Here is a 19,231-nt window from a genome sequence, read left to right on the forward strand (position 1 = left end):
ACAGTAGCAGCCAGCACAAGGCCTTCTGGGGCACATCTGAAATCACCGGTGCCTGCTTAAATGATAAACAAGGGCAGTTTCTTGAACTGGTGGGACTGGGAAGTCAGAAATATCACAGCTGAAGTAGCATGGTTTGGGACTAGCCATGATAAGTGACCATGGCATTCACAATGCTATCCTACAATCACGCCTCACATAAATTTGTTGGCTGACATTTGTTTTTCAAACAACAAATATGTATCAGAAATTATGCCTTTACTGTTCACTGTGACAGAAGCTCCTTGTGGATACTAACTGGCTTCATCATACAGTGACAGAAATGTCATCATGAGATGAATTTAAGCTGAAACTTCCCATCATTTGACTTTACACACCAAAATAAAGCACAATTTGATTTTTATATGTATATTGCTAGTACAACATATTGTAATCTGTTCTGATTAGAGATTGGATCTAGGGTTTTGATTCAGTCCTAACAACCCTGAATTATGAAGAACTTTGGATCCAGATCTGGATTTAAATTTTGCAGCTAGATCTTATCTCTGTATTGGACTAAATCATTATTCCTGCTCTGAACATCCCTGAAATTTGGGGAAGTGTGGTTCTGGATACAGACCTGGGGTGCAATCTTGGCCCCACTGAAGTCAATGGCAAAACTCCCACTGACTCCAGTGGGGCCAGGATTTCACCCCTGAATTTTTTATCTTGGGCCTATCTCCCCTGATAAGTATCCTACACAAGAGTCCTGTATACTTTTATGAACTTTAGCTGTTTATTGTGTATGTGAGTGACTTTGGTATTCACGACTGCAAGAGGCTAATAAAATTCTTTTAAGTCAGCTATAGTGTAGGAAGTTTCCCTGAGCAAGTTTCCCCCACCAATGATCTACTAAATTGCCTAAATCCTGAATTATAGTGACCTCGTGCTATTGGAGTTATGAATCTCTCTGCCACAGAATGTTTCAGCATGCCAAATTGAGTAGGGCTTCTGTGGTGTGGAACAATGGAGCCTATATCAGGCCTGCTAATTGTATTTAGCTCCAAAATTGCACTGAGCTCTTCAAAAATACCAACCTAGTGCACTTGTCCTCTGCCTCACTGAGCTCCTCAAGAAACTGTTCTCGTAATAAAAATATGCCAGAGGGATATTCTAATATTGAAATTTGTTATTGACCAGAAGGGCTTTAATGATTCAGCATAGTAACACTCTGAAACCTGTCATAGTAACACTGAAATTTATTAAACTTGTTAGCCTTTTCCATCTGCAGTGAGTCTTGATGGCTGAAATAACAATTGAATTGGAGGATAAGAGAGTAAAGTTCCCTTAGCATAGAATTAACCTTGTGTAATTGACATTTCAGAACAGGCAGTATTCCCTAAACTTGTGTAAGTTTACAGTCATTTATATCATCATTCTGGGAGACCTGAAGTCCTTGGAGAGAACAGACAAGGATGAGTGGGGATGGGGGTACTTTAGTACATTTGGCATAAAATGCTATGCAAGTCCACAGTTTTTGGCTCTTGGAATTCCTTAAGAAGATATAGCTTGTCACCTGGTGTCTCCCATCTCCATTATAAGTAGAAGTTTGGGTCTGAATAGAAATATACTGGAACTTGGATCCTACCCAACTGAAATTCCATTCCTAGTGTAATATAACCTTGTAATGTAAGTCTGCCCACATCGGGCTCTGTTTGGATACAAAATAACTCAGCACAGCCCAAAATAACACCTGATGATACTTTGACAAACCTTTTGTAGAGCTCTTTGTAGCACATTAATAGGAAGGTGGTTCCCAGCCAGTGAATATATACTCCCTAAATACCTGAGATTGAGTCAAGTTTATGACTCATCTGCCTTAGCCTCTGTCTCTTAAATACTTTCCTCTGTTTTACATTATTGGTGGAGGTTATGATAAGACATTACCCAAGATCAGACATGAAACCATACAAGGCACTATAAGCATAACAATTAGAATCTCTGTGTGACGCCCAATTGATTAAAGGGACCCATAAGTAGAAATGCAGTCATTCCAGCTACATGCCAAGATGTTAGTATTCCTGGAAATCTTGTGTCTGGTGTTATATTAGGCTGATGATGTGCTTTTAATATTTTCCTGCTGAGCCTAATTCCACCTATCCATTTTAATTAGGAGATATGCAGAAACGTAGCCCTTTTCATTCTCAAGAAGGGTACTTGGTAGGTAATAATTCCTTTACACTGGACCACCATATTTTCAGATGAAAAAGGTTTGAGCAAATCTTTTTAGCTCCAAAGTTTGTGTCTTATATATATGTAAAAATCATTTGTTGGTCCAATATGAAATATCCCATTGTGTACCATCTCCAATGAGATAGGCACTGATAGCAGTAGTAAAAGAAAGTGTGTATATACTTCAACTGCAGAGCAGGGTTACTTTACAGATAAACTAATCATAGAAAAAAAATTCCTGTTACTGAGACAGATTTCATGCTTCCAGCCAAAGGTCATACACAGCTCCCAAAGTCTAACAGGATGTCAGAATTCCTGTATCTTCTTCCCCCCAAGGCATATGTGAGGTTAAGCTAAGTAACAATCTGGTCTCTTGTCACGGGCCAAACAGGTTGGATGGATTCTTCTCCTTGCAAAGTGATCCTGATGACTGCCCCCTTTCCATAGGATTTCACAGTTTGTTCATATATGATGACACATCACTGTGGTGAGATCCCAGTGTTGATAAGATGGCTTCTCGTGTCCAGGGCCTTGAAGAGATTTTCACAAATGACTGAAATAAAATAATTGAAGTAAAATTTGAATTTAAGGCAAAGATGAAACCTTGGATAAGGGACTGAGTGGCTGCTTCTTTACACTATCACTGCATAAGTATTTTAGATCAAATGCCCAGATACATATTGTTATACCAATAAATTAAAAACCAGCAGGATCTTATTAAAGGGAAAAAGGCAAAATACCACATTTATTGTGAATACAGAAAGAATCATAGTAAGCAGTTAGTTACAGCTGTAACATTCCATTCAATCTCATCTTTATTCACACATTCATTCATACACACACACACACACACAGGTTCTGCAAGGTTGTTATCATAGTAAGGAGTTAGTTATAGCTATAACATTCCATTCAATCTCATATTTATTCACATATTCATACACACACACACACACACACAGGTTCTGCAAGGTTGTTATCATAGTTACCAGCCTTAGAGTTGCTCATGCCAAGCCACTGGCCAGGTGGCCTGGACATGAGGAGGGAGCAGGGCCTTGTCAGATGCTCATCTGATGCTCCTGGAAGTTGTTTTGCAGAATCAGACCCCAAAGTTCTCACTTTTTAGAGTCTCTTTTTATAGGAATTTCTTCCTAGGCCAGTCTGTGGGAATTGCTTCATCATGCTGTTGCTGAATCAATCAGCAGATGGCACATTCCTGATGGCTCCCTGCTGCTAGATGTTATCTTGTTCTTTGGTTCTCCCATTCTTGAGGCTGTTGGGTGGATTCCAGTCTGCCCTCCGGGGGTCCTCTGGTTATTTCCACTTGACGCCTTCTTCAGCCGATGGACACTGGATTCTTAGGCTGGCACCTCCCTGATCATTCAGTTATTATCCACACCAAGCATCCATCCACATTCATCCTCTATCTCTATTTTAATCACAATTGTTAATACAACAAAAGGGTGGGGAGTCTCTGGGTGCTGTTTCTGTTGTTAGAGTATTGCTTTGAGTCTCTCTCTCTGTGAATTGCTTTGAGAACAGACTCTGTCTTAGGATGTACTAACACAATTAGCAGCTTGCAAGTTTCACACATAGAGGGAGAGAAACAGTACCAAAAACCAAGAGACCTCTTAATTAGTAATACCCTGGAATTTAAACTATGGGGAATCAAACTCATTTGTGATTTTAATACAGAACTTCTTTAATATGATCCAACAATATTTGGTATGAATTAAAGTCTGAGTTGATATAATTTGAGTTGCTCTTTTTACTGGAAAGTAATAACAATATAATAATACAAATAATAATACTTTGCCCTTCTGCAGCACTTTTTATCCGAGAATCTCAAAACACTTTCCATACATTAGATTTTAAGGTCAGAAGGTATCATTATGATCATCTAGTCTCACCTCCTGCATTGCACCAGCCATAGAATTGCACCAAGTGATTCCTACAGGAGCAGTTTGGGAGCTCGTATCTTCTTTATCAGCTATACCATATATTTTAGAAAAAACATCCAATCTTGATTTAGACACTTCAAGAATCCACCATGCCTTTAGATAAGTTGCTGCCATGGTTAGTTGCCCTCACTTTTCAAAATTTATGCCTTATTTCTACTCTGAATTTGTCTAGCTTCAGCTTCCAACCATTTGATCTCATTACACCTTTTTCTGCTAGATTAAATCTCTTTTCCAGGGAGTACTTTTAGGCTGTGATCAAGTCTCCTCTTAACCTTCTCCTGGATAAACTAAGTAGAATAAGCTTCTTAAGCCTCCCATTATATGGCATGTTTTCCAGACTTCCAGTCATTCTCGTAGCTCTTTGTTGAATGCTTCCAATCTTTTTAACATACTTTTTGACACAGCATTCCAGAATTGGACACAGTATTCCAGTATTGGTCCCACTAATTCACATGAGAGATCGAACTGAACTTGGTGGGTTTTCTCGTGTGAGTAAGGCAAGTAGGATTTGACCCAGTCAATAGCAGAACTTTAAATAGAACTCAGAAGTTCTGACTCCCACTCCCCTACCCTACCTGTTAGATATTCCCAGGGCCGTCCTTACCCATACGCAAAGTACGTAGCTGTGTAGGGCACCAGGAAATTTGGTGCCCCAAATTTCCTGATGCCCTGCATGGCTGCATGCTCCTCCAGCCCCTGCTCCGCCTCTTCCCAATGGCCTCCGCTCCAGCCTGGCCTTTTCCTGCCCCTGCTCCGCCCCAGCCCTGCCCCCACTCCACCCTGTCCCCAAATCCCCCACCCCTTCTCCGCCTCTTCCTGCCCCTGTTCCACCCCCACTCCCCTGAGGACTGCAGCAGGGCTGGGCCTGCACTCACCGACGGCAGGAAGTGCAGCAGCCCAGCCCCAGCCACGTCGCTGGTGAGTGCTGAGGGGTCGTTCCCCTGTCCCCCAAGCCAGCCCTGCCTCCCCCGCGGAGGCCTGAGTCCCCCCACTTCCGCAGGGAAGCTGCGTAGGGCCCCAGAATAGCTAGGGACGGCCCTGGATATTCCTACCTCCATTCATGACAATAACATGATCTGATTTATTGTTTAGTGTCTTTCATACAAACATATCACAATATACTTCACAGCCAATTACAGTCTTTAGATCAAAGGTGGGCAAACTATGGCCTGCGGGACCCTCCTGCCCAGCCCCTGAGCTCCTGGCCTGGGAGGCTAACCCCCGGCCCCTCCCCTGCTGTTCTCCCTCCCCCGCAGCCTCAGCTCACTGTGCTGCCAGCGCAATGCTCTGGGCAGCAGGGCTGCGAGCTCTTGCTGGGCAGCGCAGCTGCAGAGCCATGGCCTGACCCGGTGCTCAGTGCTGCACAGGTGGTGTGGCTGGCTCCAGCCGGGCAGCACGGCAGCCTGTCCTGGTGCTTTGGGAGGTGCGGCTGTAGCGCTGCCAGCCACCAGTGCTCCGGCAGCGCGGTAAGGGGGCAGGGAGTGGGGGGGGGTTGGATAGAGAGCAGGGGAGTTCAAGGTGGTGGTCAGGGGGTGGGGGTGTGGATAGGGATCGGGGCGGTCAGACGGCGGGGAACAGGGGGGTTGAATGAGGGCAGGGGTTCCGGGAGAGGCAGTCAGGAAGGAAAGGGAGGTTGGATGGGGCAGCGGGGGGCACTCAGGGGCAGGAGTTCCAGGGGCGGTCAGGGAGAAGGGGTAGTTGGATGGGGCAAGGGTCCTGGGGGGGCAGTCAGGAATGAAAAGAGGGGTTGGATGGGGTGGCGGGGAGTCCAGGGGCAGTCAGGGGACAGAGGGGTGGAAGGGGCAGGGGTCCTGGGGGGGCCATCAGGGGACTGGGGGAGGAGTTGGATGGGGCAGGAGTCTCGGGGGAGGCCGTCAGGGAGCGAGAAGCAGAGGAGGTCGGATGGGGACAGGGGCCGGGCCACGCCTGGCTGTTTGGGGAGGCACAGCCTCCCCTAACTGGCCCTCCATACAATTTCAGAAACCTGATGTGGCCCTCAGGCCAAAAAGTTTGCCCGCCCCTGCTTTAGATACCACTGTAAATAAACAATACAGATTTACAACTAGAACTGGTTGAATTATTAGTTGAAAAGAACTGATTCAGTATATCCCCCCCCCTGCTTTATTTTCTTTTTTCCAAATTATCCTAGAACAAGGCATGCATTTTATAAATTTGTTCACTAACTGCAATTGTTTGATGATTATTTGGTTCTAACAAATTTTAGTCTATGGTTTATTCATGAACTAGTCACTATAGGTATTCACTAATTCACACTACATTATTGATCTCCTAAGTCACACGGTATTGTTTCCATTCCTCGCTCAGCAGTATATCCAGGCTTTGTGGGAATGCCTTCTGTGGTAGTGTGGAAGGTTTCTTGGGTACAGGACAGGGAGGCACAACCAATGGATACATGACTACGCAAATTTACTGGTCTCTTCTAGTCCCATATGTAGCAGTTGCAGTAGCCATGGATTGGTTCTGCTCATCTTCAGCAGCCCAGGGGAAGGATTCTGTTCCCTTAGCCTATGTGTAGAACCCCTGTTTAAATTAGTTCTGCACAGGAAAAGCTTTGGCCCTTAGTGATATTGTTTTGGTTTGTTTCCTCTAATCATAGAAGAATAGCGCCTCAAGTTAAAGGCTGCAAGTTTTCTTCACAGTTAGTATAACTAGAAATTTAATTTTCTTCAGTGAAAATTTAGATTTTAGGGAAAGCAGTAAAATTCATGGAAAGACTCTAAACCCACAGCATTTCTGAATTATTGTCCCTGCCCATGAGTGTACGTGGGATTAATCATGCCTCACAGGCTGATCATTTTCAACTAATCACTTTCCTCTGCAGCACTGGGCACAGGTCACTTGGTAAGATTATCTCATGTATTAATTCCCTGCCATTGCAAGGGCCTCAGGCATTGATGCACCTTGGTCCCTCCTGTTATTTGCCTGTGGCAGACAATAGTTTCATTTCCTGAGGACTTTACTACTTTGGTCTGTTTCTGGTTATTGGCTTGGTGCCTGGCCTGTGATATACAGGTGAGACTAGATGAACTAGTCCCTTCTGGCCTTAAACTCCATGCCTCTGCATAAAGACATAATATTCCAGGCTGGAATTACAATAGGATTCACAAAGTGTTCACAATTCACAAGTAATGGTGTGCAAAAATGACAATTATATTGAAAAATTTCACAAAATAATGTTGGCCTACTAGTTCTGCACACTATTTCCCTGCTGCAGCAACACACTCTTGGGGGCCAGCCAGGTTTCACCACCTCCCCCTCCCTTACCTGGGCTGGGACTGCACCCCTCAGTGCCTACGGTCACAGGCTGACCAAGGCCAGCCACACCAGCTGTTTTGTGTGGCTGCTTGAAGTTCAGATTTCAGAGCCACACAAACACACCCGGAGACGGCTGAGCTTTTCATGTGCGCCATGCAGGTTCCGGGGCGGCTGAGGAGGCCGGATGTGCTACTCAGCTTCCAGGGTGCAGCAGTGACGTCCCCGGCCGGCCAGGGGCGATCCCTGACGAAGCTGGCAGGTTTCAGAGGCGCACCCATGTTGTTCTGTATCCGCAAAAAGAACAGGAGGACTTGTGGCACCTTAGAGACTAACCAATTTATTTGAGCATAAGCTTCCGCGAGCTGCAGCTCACTTCACCCGAGTAACACACCCCGTCTCCTCGGCCGCCCCGGAATCTGCATGGTGCATAATAAGCAAAACTTCCAGGGGACGCCCCGCCTCACCCCCAGCCGGGCCAAGCGGCAAAGCCCCACATACAGCGGAGCTGGAAAAACAAGCCCCCGAACCCGCGACGCTGCGGCATTTGAAGCCGCGTTTCAACAAACCCCGGGATTCCGCTTCTCGCCGGGGGACTCGGCAATCGGCGCCCCGGGGGCGGGGCTGGAGCGGGGGCGGTGACGTTTCTGGCACGAGCGCGCGCAGGGCGACGGGAGAGGCGGCGGCGGCGGCGGCGGCGGCAGCAGCAGCAGCAGCATGGAGGCCGCAGCACGTGTCTCCGCGCTCTGGGTCTATCGCTCCGCGGCGGGCCCCGGGCTCTCGGTCTCCCTGCGGAGCAGGCGCATAAAGAAGCGGCCCAAGCAGAGCAAGAGGGGGGTGCCTGGGGATTGTCCCGCTCCAGCGGGGCCCGGGAAGGGGGAGCAGCCCGGAGCCCCCCTACCCGGCCGGGGCGCAGCAGGAGGAAAGCTGGGAAGGAGCCGGAAGGGGAAGCAGAGAGAGGGGTACTTGGCCCCCATGCAAAGCCAAACTTCGGGGCTGCAGGGAATCCCCAGACCGCAGCTGGCAGGGGTTGCACCAGTGGGAGCAGTGAGAGGAGTTAGCAGCCCGGGGCCCCAGGAGCCCATCACTGGCCCCTCTCTGCATGGCCTTCTCCAGGAGCTGGGTCTGGTCCAGCACAGCAGGCAGCGGGCAGCCAAGCTGTTTGAGTGGCTGATTGCGCCCATCTCCCCACAGCAGTTCTTTGAGCAGAGCTGGGAAAAGAAACCTCTCCTGATCCAGAGACACAACCCAGGATACTACCAGGGGCTCTTCTCCACAGCCACCTTCGATGCAATCCTGCGGGACAATGATGTCCAGTTTGGGGTCAACTTGGATGTAACAAGCTATGTGGATGGGACAAGGGAAACCCACAATCCTGCTGGCAGGGCGCTGCCCGCTGTCGTATGGGATTTCTACAGGAATGGCTGTTCCCTGCGGATGCTGAACCCACAGGCCTTCTCCACCACAGTTTGGCACTTCCTCTCCATCCTTCAGGAGCAATTTGGGAGCATGGCTGGAGCAAACACATATCTGACACCTGCGGGCACACAGGGCTTTGCTCCACACTACGATGACATTGAAGCTTTTGTGATCCAGCTTGAAGGGAAGAAGCATTGGCGGGTTTATGGTCCTAGGAATGATACAGAGGTGTTGCCCCAGTTCTCGAGCTGTAACTTTGCTCAGGAGGTGATTGGAGAGCCCATTCTGGAGACAATACTCGAAGCTGGGGACCTGCTTTATTTCCCCCGTGGATTTATCCATCAGGGGGACTGTCTTCCTGATGCACACTCACTCCACATAACTGTTTCTTCATACCAGAGGAACTCCTGGGGAGATCTGCTGGAGAAACTCCTCCCAGCGGCCTTGCAGATGGCCATAGAGGAGGATGTGGAGTACAGGCAAGGGCTCCCTATAGATTACTTAGAATATATGGGGGTCCTGAACTCAGATGTGGTTGATTCTCGCCGAGGTGCTTTTATAGAGAGAGTACAGAATTTGATAAAGAAACTGGTGGACTATGCACCAATTGATGCTGCGGTGGATCAGAAAGCTAAGTTGTTTCTTCACGACTGCCTCCCTCCCATGCTAACTGAACATGAAAGGGCACTGAGTATACATGGTGTTCCAGCCAGGTGGGAAGATGGAGATGTTCGTGATGCTGATATACCGATAAAGAAAGGGACTCAGGTACGGCTGCTCCGTCAGGGCATCATTAGGTTGTGTAATGAAGGAAATGGTGTGCTGCTGTATTACACAACAGAAAACTCAAGAGTGTACCACAAGGAGGAGCCCAAGTACTTGGAGATAGATCCTGAGTTTACAGATGGTATTGAATTTCTGCTTTCTTCGTATCCAACGTATGTCTGCGTGGAGACCCTTCCATGTGACACCTTGGATGATAAGATCTCCTTAGCTACCTTCTTGTTTGAAAAGGGCCTGCTGATTACCAAGAAACCTCTGGTGCCTATATAATTGTTAAATTATGATCAAAATAAATATATTGATTGTTTAGAAAAATTCTGTTGTTTGCTACCTTACACTTACTGGTAAATTTGAATCAGGGGTCCAGATCTGAGAATCCATCCTGGTGGAACAGCTTTGACCTGGGTAGACAGATTAAACACTTTTTCTAAAGGATATGTACACAAGAAGTAGGTATATAGCCTGTCCACAATAGCATAGAATTAAACTTTGTTTTCCCAGCCATATTAGTGCATCTGCAATACCCTCTGTAAGTTAGTTTTATATGTTCTTTACCTTTTATGCGATAAAATAAGGTGTAGCAGCCTGTGATTCCTTTATAGCAGGGGTGGCCAAACCGTGGCTTGCAAGCCACATGAAGCTCTTACAGTTAAAGTAACGCTTGTGGAGCCCCCCCTCCCATTCTCCGCCTACCAGACTGGGGTCAGGGGGAGCTCAGGGCTTCTGCAGTGGGGTGGTGGGGCTAGGGGACAACTAGAGACAACTGGTGCTTCTCTCCCCACAACAGCTTGAGTCACACCCCTCTGTGCAGCTCCCAGGTGTTAGCTCCGCATGGAGAGGCAGTGACAAACAGCTGGGAGCTGCAGGGAGGGGCCGCTGCTTTAGCTGCATGGGGAGAGGCAGCCGCTATTTTGCTGCGGCTCTCCCTGCAGCTCCCAGCTGTTTGCCCCTGCCTCTCCTTAGGATCCTCGCTTGCCAGCTCCAGCAGCTGCCATGCAGGGAGGGAGTCTGGCAGCAGCATGTGACCAAGTGGGGCCAGCAAACCCTGGTAAAAATCTGGGGTCACATTCCGCCCCCCCCCCCAACGTGTTGCTTCTGGCTTCTGCCTAGTGGGGGGGGGGGGGAAGGTCTCGGCGCTGCAAGAAGGTTGGGGTATTGGATTACATATATTTTTACACCTTAATTGCACTGACTTAGTCTCATTTACATCTACTGATTGACTTATGCATTCATCATCACATTACAAAGGACCTCTGAATTTCTCCTATGGTGTGTAGCAGACTATACTAAATATGCACAAGCTTGTAACCTTAGATGTTAGCCGGTAAGAGTAAGAAGATACTATTAGCTTTTTATTTTAGTCTTACTCTGCGTTATCTGTGAAACCTTAGAAATTTGAAAAGTAACACCCTTGTTCCTGGTATCTCTCCTTTTTCTATTTAGTAAAGAAACACTCCTCTTCTCCCCACACCATCGCTAAGAGTGGAGAATTTTTTCACATGGTAGCATCATCACTGATGTTTGCATAGTACTGGAAATAAAGTAGCTGCTGCAACACCAGTAGAAGGAGCTCAAATTTTTTGCTGGTGCTAAGACAATGATGGGTTTTGGAAATGACAGAAATTAATTTTGTGATGATGAAATATTTTGTGGCTCTTTTTTTTTTTTTTTTAAATGATTAAGCATTTTGAATCCAGATAAACCTCCCCATTAGTTCAAATGTGGAGCCCAAAGTACTACACAGTTTATAAATTTCCTATTGTTGGGTGAATTGGTTAACCAATGTTTGCATCCAGCAAATGTGAATGCAGTCAAATCTATTTCACATAAGGTAGAATTGAAACAGCTTAACATAAGCATTAATGTAATGTAAACACCTAGAACGTGCTGTTGATTATGATAATTTTAGTACTGAAATGACAAAGACCAGGCCAAATTTTTCTCTCACTGTACTGCTGGTATTGTACCAGCGTAATTCAGAGCACAGGGACACCCTGCATTTACCTAAATCTCATCTTTGTTTGCCCTCTAGCCCCCACATAAAGATTGTGTAAAGTGGGAGTGACAGGTTTCTCTGACTGATAGGTTTCTGGGTTCTGTTGATCTTGTGTTCAGCACTCTATGGCAAGCCTAATACGATCATTTCAGGGAAAAGGGTCATTGGGATAGGGGAAGGAACCCACTTTTTATTGACTTGTTAGCACTGTGAAAATTGTGGGACTTTGAGTTTGTCTCCTTCATGCTAGGACATCACTTGGGTCTTGTCAGATGCCCTGATCCCTCTGACCATTCCCTGTCCATGCTGTCAACCTTGTCCCAGTCCTCAAACCCACTTACTCAGCAATACTCAGATATGAGTGAGGACACTCTTGACAGATCTGGGTTCTGTTCCAGCTTCTGTAAAGCGGGCGGATAGTGAAGAAGCCTCACTATCAGCAACTTTTTTCTATAAAGAAGAGATTTATATGGATGGCTCCTTGTCTCCCTTCTTAATGACACTGGCAGTTTCCCCTCCACACACCAGAATCTTTTTACTCAGCACACGCTACTCTCCTGACTGAGAAGTGCTTCTGTATGTGTTCTACCCAACACTGCACTAGCGAGTTGTAGTAGGAAGTCAGTGTTCTTGCACCAGTGGGTAGGGAAACAGCCGTGGGTCTCCACGCCTCTAGCTCCAGGTCTCCATATGGAAACTCTGAACACTTCTGAATGACAGCCGTTGCAGATCCTTAATCCTTGGCCACAAGGAAGTTAGACTCGCAGGCAACCTACTCCTACTTGCACCACTGGGACAAGCTCCAGAACAGACTTCGTGCCAATGTGGAGTATCGTTCCCTGTCCATGCCAGAACATGCCCGGGCATCCCCTGTCACACCAAGGGTCGGATTGTGGGGAGCAGCTAGTGTAGTGTAGCTAGGAGGTGATGGAGAGTTTTCCCTATGCAAGGAGAATTCTCTACTGACTAGCTCCAGCCATTTGAAAGCCAAGCAGTGCAAGGTAGCCTTAGCAGCCCAGAGAATTTTTTAATGACTGAAATCAAGTTTTATATCCTTTGCATCTACAACTCTCCTATCCTTTAAATGATATGCAGTATCTGCTGGGAGAGCTACTGAATGATATAACCTCCTCCCACTGAATAAGTAACTCAAAAGACTGGTATGATCTCTTCTGAAAGGAAGTGATCCATGTAACACATCCCTTCTAATCCATGCACACACACACACACATTACCAGAGAAAGTGGATCCAAGGACAGCTATGAGGTTCTGCAGTATATCCTTGTGGGCAGAGCTATGCTCCTTTGCATGATAGATTCGGTTGGCTTCCTGCCACAAATGACCTATAATCTCTTCGAGTTTCAGCAGTTTCCGGGTCACCAAGTCCTTTTGGCTTAGCCTGGAAATCTGGATAAAAAATGTGGAACAGGAGACCAGTTAGTCTGATGATAAGTCTTCAAATTCTTAATTGCAAAATTCGACTTGAGTGGCAGGAGCAATTTTGGGGGGGCAGGCAAATAGCAATTAGTTTTTTCCATTATTAATCATAGTAAAGGGGTGAACAAGCATATTTTTTGGCTGGACTGTTAAATCTTGCAAGGTTATTTTCATTAAGTCCTGGAGCCAGCAACTTGTGAGTAAGCATAGTGGATAGTTCTGAGTATCTTTTGTGAAAGTGTGAGCGCCACATTTTCTTGCCCATAAGAAACTCAGTTGCTCAATCAGAAAAATAAAAGTGTATTAAATATGGGACAGAGGGCTGCTATAGTTGCCACACCCTACAAGGAAAATCCACGAATGATAGGTTTTTTGCTCGTTTGGATGGAAAAGCTAATTATGTAAGGCTCCATATATTGCACAGGAAACTAGATACAAGTTTTGGCATACTGGGCCGCAGACTGGAATTTCTGGAGCAGCTCCAGATTAAATTAACAAGAATGTCCATTCAAAACATAACATGAAAATAAATGAAAACACATTGCTGTCATCCTTCTATTGTTTAGATATTAATTCCAGTTTTTTGCTTGGTCCTTAATTTTTCAATATGCAAAAAGTGTTTGTATTGCCAAAGCACAGCTGCTTTGTAGAAGTTGTTAGGGGGAGCTGTGTAGGGGACAACTGGGGGTTTTGACACTTTGGAGATTATGGAATAAGCACACTGGCACTTCTGCAATAACATCCTGCTAGACTGTGATACACTAAGGCTATCTCTACACTGGCACTTTTGTTAGTAAAACTTTTGTTGGTCGGAGTGTGAAAAAACACACACCCCTGACCGACAAAAGTTTCACGATAAAAGCGCCGGTGTGGACAGCGCTCTGTCGGCGGGAGACACTCTCCTGCTGACATTGCTACTGCCACTCATTGGGGTGGTTTAATTATGCAGGCGCGAGAGCTCTCTCCCGCTGGCATCGAATGGCTACACAGGAGACTTTAGAGTAGCACAGCTGCAGTGATACAGCTGTGCCACAGTAAAGTCTGCAGTGTAGACATAACCTTAGTGAGAGGGAGAGAGAATATGACTCTAGCCTGGTGGTCAAGGCAGCCGCCTGGGAGACTCAGAATCTAGTTCCCCTACTCCTATGACTCTATAATGATTTACACAATGAGGGAAGCCCTGTAACAGAATATCTCAGTGGCTAGCGCACCCTCCTGAAAGATGTGGCAGACTCCTGTTCAAATCCTCTCTCCTCTGGCGGAGGTGGGAAATGAACCTGGGTTTCCTACATCCCCGGGGAGTGCTCTAACTACTACTGGGCTGAAAGTTATAAGATGGACACCACCATTGCTGCCTACAGGATCAAAGCCCACAGGGGAGATACGCATTCCTCTGCCTATCTGGTTAGCTAGGAGATAGGATGCCTAGTGAGGTAGCAGTGTGAACGCCCAAAAACAGCTGGGGAACTTTTACAATGAGTTTAGATGCATACAGGGTTAGGCAGCGGCTGAGCAGGGGTCTGGTGGATCACGGTGGCACCAAAAACTGAGACTTAGGTGCCTAAATCTGGGGTTTAGGTGCCAAGTCCCTTCATGGATCTGGGCATTACTCCCCACTTAGTCTTGTTGACTTCTATAGACCTACTTATGCTGTAAGTGCAAGGTACTGTTCAGCATGGGTAAATTTATCACAATCTGGCCCAAACCGATCAGCAGTGAAACAGCCAAAAAAATGGTCATTTAAATGGTCAGCTTGAGGTTTCAGAGTCAATACCCTAATGAGATGAATGGGGCAGCTCAGACTTTTCTTAGAGCTATTTGTACAGGATGACTACAGACCCAGGAAGACAACACTGCATTGGGTACATTCAGTAGATGTTTGAAAGGTTTTCATTGCAAGTTCAGATTTTAGAACACATCTGCAGAACACAGCAGTGGTGCAGCTAGGAGTGGAAATCTGGGTGGGCCCCAACCTTCGGGTGCACAGGCAATGACACACTGTGCTAGCTCAACTTCTCCCCTGGCACCACCCCCTCTTCCTAGCCCTGGTGCCCCCAGACACAGGGCTTCACCTGCTGAGCTGGGCACGCGCATGGGGCGGCTCAGAAAATGGCAAGGCAGAGCTGCTGAAGCGTAGATTTCTGAAGGGCAGGTGCATAGTTCTGTCCTGGATTTCAGGTGTCCCAGTGACTCTCTGGACCGCTGTGGCAGCACTATACCCCTACTCAGATTTGGGTGGGCCTGGATATTGAGTGGGTGGGCCGTGGCTCACCTACCCCACCTGTGGCTATGCCCCAGGGGGAAAAGACGGAATGATGAAGTACAGCCACATATTACACAGGGCCCTGAATATATGCTGGACTACATATAACTAGGAGAAAGCATTATTTGACAATTTAAAAAGAATCCCCATTTTTAAGGAGGAAAATGAGAAATATTTTATATTCAGTTCTTTCTGAATGTGGTTGTGCCTAACGTTAGACAGAATGCTGTATAGTGCACGTAGTATGAGTGATCACATGCACCTGGGACAGAGACTTGAAATTCTTCTCTGTGCTGACTTCTCCCTGAAGCAATACTTAATATTCCAATTCTGAGAAGCGGTCAGTAAATTAATCCAAGGCTGCAGTGTGATATGATGATAAAAAAAGGCCAATGCAGTCTTGAGCTGCACATGCTGGGGCATTATGTCACAGTGACACTTTATCCACGTTAGATCTTATTCCCCCACCTAAGTGATGTCATTTACTATCTCTTGACCAAGCTCTAATGCAGGAGTGGCCAACCTGAGCCTGAGAAGGAGCCAGAATTCACCAATGTACATTGCCAAAGAGCCACAGTAATATGTCAGCAGCCCCCTAACCGCTCCCCCAACCCGCTCCCAGTGCCTCCCACCCACTGGCAGCACCATTGATCGGCGCCTCTCCCTCCCCGCACCTCCCAATCAGCTGTCTCGTGGCATGCAGGAGGCTCGGGGGGGGGGGGCGGAAGAAGCGAGGGCACTGCAGACTCAGGGGAGGGGGCAGGAAGGGGTGGAGTGGGGGCAGGGCCTGTGGCAGAGCCAGGGGTTGAGCAGTGAGTACCCCCTGGCAAACTGGAAAGTTGGCACCTGTAGCTCTAGCCCCAGAGTCGGTGCCTATACAAGGAGCCGCATATTAACTTCTGAAGAGCCACATGTGGCTCCGGAGCCACAGGTTGGCCACCCCATGGAACATCCATCCTCTAGCTGAGATGGTGACACCTCCTTCCCCTCAAATTTATTAGCTCTGTGTGTGGGGGAGAGAGATCAGTTGCCTTCTAACCATCTCTAAATATGAAGTTGTATTCCCCTATCTTCCAGCCAAAAGCCCTGACCACATTTCCTCTATGAGCTGGGCTCTCAATGTCTCTTCACCTCATTCTTGATCTTCTGAATCATTTCCTGTTCCTCTGTATGTTGAAAATTGAGAACTTTCACAGCTTTATTCATTTCCCTAAACAGAAGTGATAAAAGACTTGTTACTTATGCACAGCAGAAGCTTGAAGAAAAAGCAAGAGCCACAAAAAGCAATGAAGTTAACATGCTACCTGGGAACCAGCCAAGTCTTCCAATCCATGCTGCCTTCTCTCATTTGCCTCACATATACATGTGAAGTGGTACAAGCAGCAGCTATCACTGTGACCTGATGAAGGAAGGGATAGTGCTCCCACATTGGCATGGGATGGCCCACCAGTTGGTCCGGGCTTCAGAGGATTGGCGGGGGAGCGAGTACAGAATTGCATAGAGGTAGTAGATGAGTGAGGGGAGCAAGGAGGTAAGATAACCAGCGTTAATGATTTGTTAAGTGCTGCTAGAAGCAGTGTTAGTAACTCAATACATATATATTTAAAAATGTGATTTAACAAACATATTTAAGGATCCCCCCTCTCTTTGCATTGGTACTGAAGCAAAGCCGTAGCATGTTAGGGGACATGATGCTGGGGCACACTTTCAGATGAGAAGTAAAACTGATGATCTTGACCACTTGTGGCCCTGATCTCAGTTACATAGGTATAGCTATGGTGTAACTATTGAAGCCAACAGAGTCACACTAATGTAAAACTGGCATCAATGAAAACAGAATAGGACCGTGGTCTTTAATGATCTGATAGCATCTTTTGTCAGCACAACTTAATAGAGAGATTTTCCTATACTTACCTTCCTGTTTGGGCCCTCAGAACATACCAGTGACTACTGTGACAATCATTTATATGAAAAAAAAAATCAATATTGGGAAAATCTTTTTTGCTTCATTTAATGTTGGACAAAGACAATAGCTGACACCATATGACTTGCCAACTCTCCCCAAACCACTAGCAAGTGCTCCATGGACCACAGTTCAAGAATCATGGAATTGGGGTATTGATAGTCTGTCTCCCTTGAGAAGTTATGTTCAAATAGAAAAGTCTGCCCAATCCTCCCTACTTTAGTAAGACATCCAACATCAAGTGTGGAATGGGCTGGACAAGCTGAGTGAGAGGAGGGATTTAATTATGGTACCCATGGAACTATCTCCAGAAGTCTTGGCAGATATTGAGTCTAAGAGCTTCATGAAGTGGGTACGGGGAGTTGGAATAGTGGTGTGACAGAACACTTGTGCCTCCTTCAATCTTCCCCCAACCCCAGCTGGCAAATGTCAGCTGCTTTGAAAGGTAGGTTTTAGAGACAGTAAGAGAAGGGTTAATGTGGGGGTCACTAAATTAGTCTTTAGAAACCCCTTAGCAATTGACTAAAGGAGCATCTTGGGAGGAAATTATATGTTGCACCATCCCTGCTATGTTGTGAGCATGCAGGGTTTATTAGGAAAGAAAGCAGCATCCCTCAGAAGGAAGGAGAGCACACTGCATATGCTTGGGGGGAGGGATAGCTCAGTGGTTTGAGCATTGGCCTGCTAAACCCAGGGTTGTGAGCTCAATCCTTGAGGGGGCCATTTAGGGAACTGGGGCAAAAATTGGGGATTGGTCCTGCTTTGAGCAGGGGTTTGGACTAGATGACCTCCTGAGGTCCCTTCCAACCCTGATATTCTATGCTTAGAGCCCTGGGGAGTATCCACTGACAAAACCATAATGAGAGAGGGGCTTTATTTTGCCCTGAGCATGTTTTCCTTTTGGAGCCTAGCTACTTACTCTCTGACCATCTCATTTGGCTCCAGAATCAACCTCTCCAATAAGATGGCCCGAACACTTTCATCCTGCAGCTTGAGGGTGACGATGCTACGACAGGCCTCTCTTCGTACTCCAGGTTCCTCCTCATGATGAACAGCCCAAAGAAGATGATGTTTCAGCTGGGGGGTCACATGTCCTATTTGGCCCAGTGCTGCCATAAAAGGGGAAATCAAGCGCTTTTCTTTGTTTGAATTTTTTCATGCCAGGGTTTGGTTGTGTTAACGGATGTGCTTCTCTCTATTTATTGGGATTGCTCATGGCTTCCTGCTTGTGGAATCTTAGGAACAGAGCATTTGTCAAACAGGGCAGAAGAAACCTCCAACAAGTAGCTAATAGATCATGCTACAGACAAACGTTAAAAAACAAAAACAAAAAAAACCCCAATGTGATTTGTCAATTGTGCAGTGTTGCTTGGGAAAGGGGAACAGGTGGGGATTCTTTGCTTACCTCTGTAGCAACCAGCTTATATCCTGAAGCATGAAATTTGATTACACCTATTTTAGCCTTACACCCACCTACAAATATCACCATCATAATGTTATCCCATTCTTTTTAGAAATCCAGTCACAGTTTGATGTGTTCACATTCTATGGTATCAAAATCTTTAAGAATCTAGGGTGCTGAAAGTAACATTTAAAAACATTTGTTCTAAATGTATTGCTTTCTAATTTTAAATTGAGTGGCTGCCTATGAGAAGGAAGTTCTAAGACAGCAATACAATATGTAAATAATAGGCTGCCGAGATACAGAAAAATGAGGTGTTCGGGGATATGTAAAATACACCATTTTGACATTGAGTATAGTGGTCAAAAGGCTCAGCATCCTCCATGTCTAAAAATTGCATCTAGTGCAACCATAACATCATAGCTGTGTTATGTATTCCCCAGAGAGGAAGGATTTTCCAGTGGTTAGGGCACTAGCCTGGGATTCAGGAGATCTGGGTTCAATTGCTTGCTCTGCCACAGACTTTGTG

The 19,231-nt window shown here is 46.3% G+C and overlaps 2 protein-coding genes across 2 annotated transcripts in view; one reads left to right on the forward strand and one right to left on the reverse strand.

Annotated features, from left to right (window-relative positions):
* Positions 1-1,230: 1,230 nt before the first annotated feature.
* The window catches only part of HEATR4 (HEAT repeat containing 4), a 49,423-nt gene continuing 31,422 nt past the window's right edge, over positions 1,231-19,231 (reverse strand). The window contains exons 13-17 of the mRNA XM_074955610.1: positions 18,220-18,409; positions 16,469-16,547; positions 12,873-13,044; positions 9,984-10,042; positions 1,231-2,761 (exon numbers count right to left, since the gene is read on the reverse strand). Coding sequence (XP_074811711.1) covers positions 2,660-2,761; positions 9,984-10,042; positions 12,873-13,044; positions 16,469-16,547; positions 18,220-18,409 — 602 coding nt within the window. The 3' untranslated portion in view covers positions 1,231-2,659. The remainder of the gene's footprint in view (positions 2,762-9,983; positions 10,043-12,872; positions 13,045-16,468; positions 16,548-18,219; positions 18,410-19,231) is intronic.
* On the forward strand, positions 7,653-9,926 carry RIOX1 (ribosomal oxygenase 1). Its single transcript, XM_074955611.1, has one exon. The coding sequence runs from the start codon at positions 8,157-8,159 to the stop codon at positions 9,909-9,911; it is 1,755 nt and encodes a 584-aa protein (XP_074811712.1). The 5' UTR covers positions 7,653-8,156; the 3' UTR covers positions 9,912-9,926.

The sequence above is a fragment of the Natator depressus genome, chromosome 6 (assembly GCF_965152275.1).
Source record: "Natator depressus isolate rNatDep1 chromosome 6, rNatDep2.hap1, whole genome shotgun sequence".
NCBI lineage: Eukaryota > Metazoa > Chordata > Testudines > Cheloniidae > Natator > Natator depressus.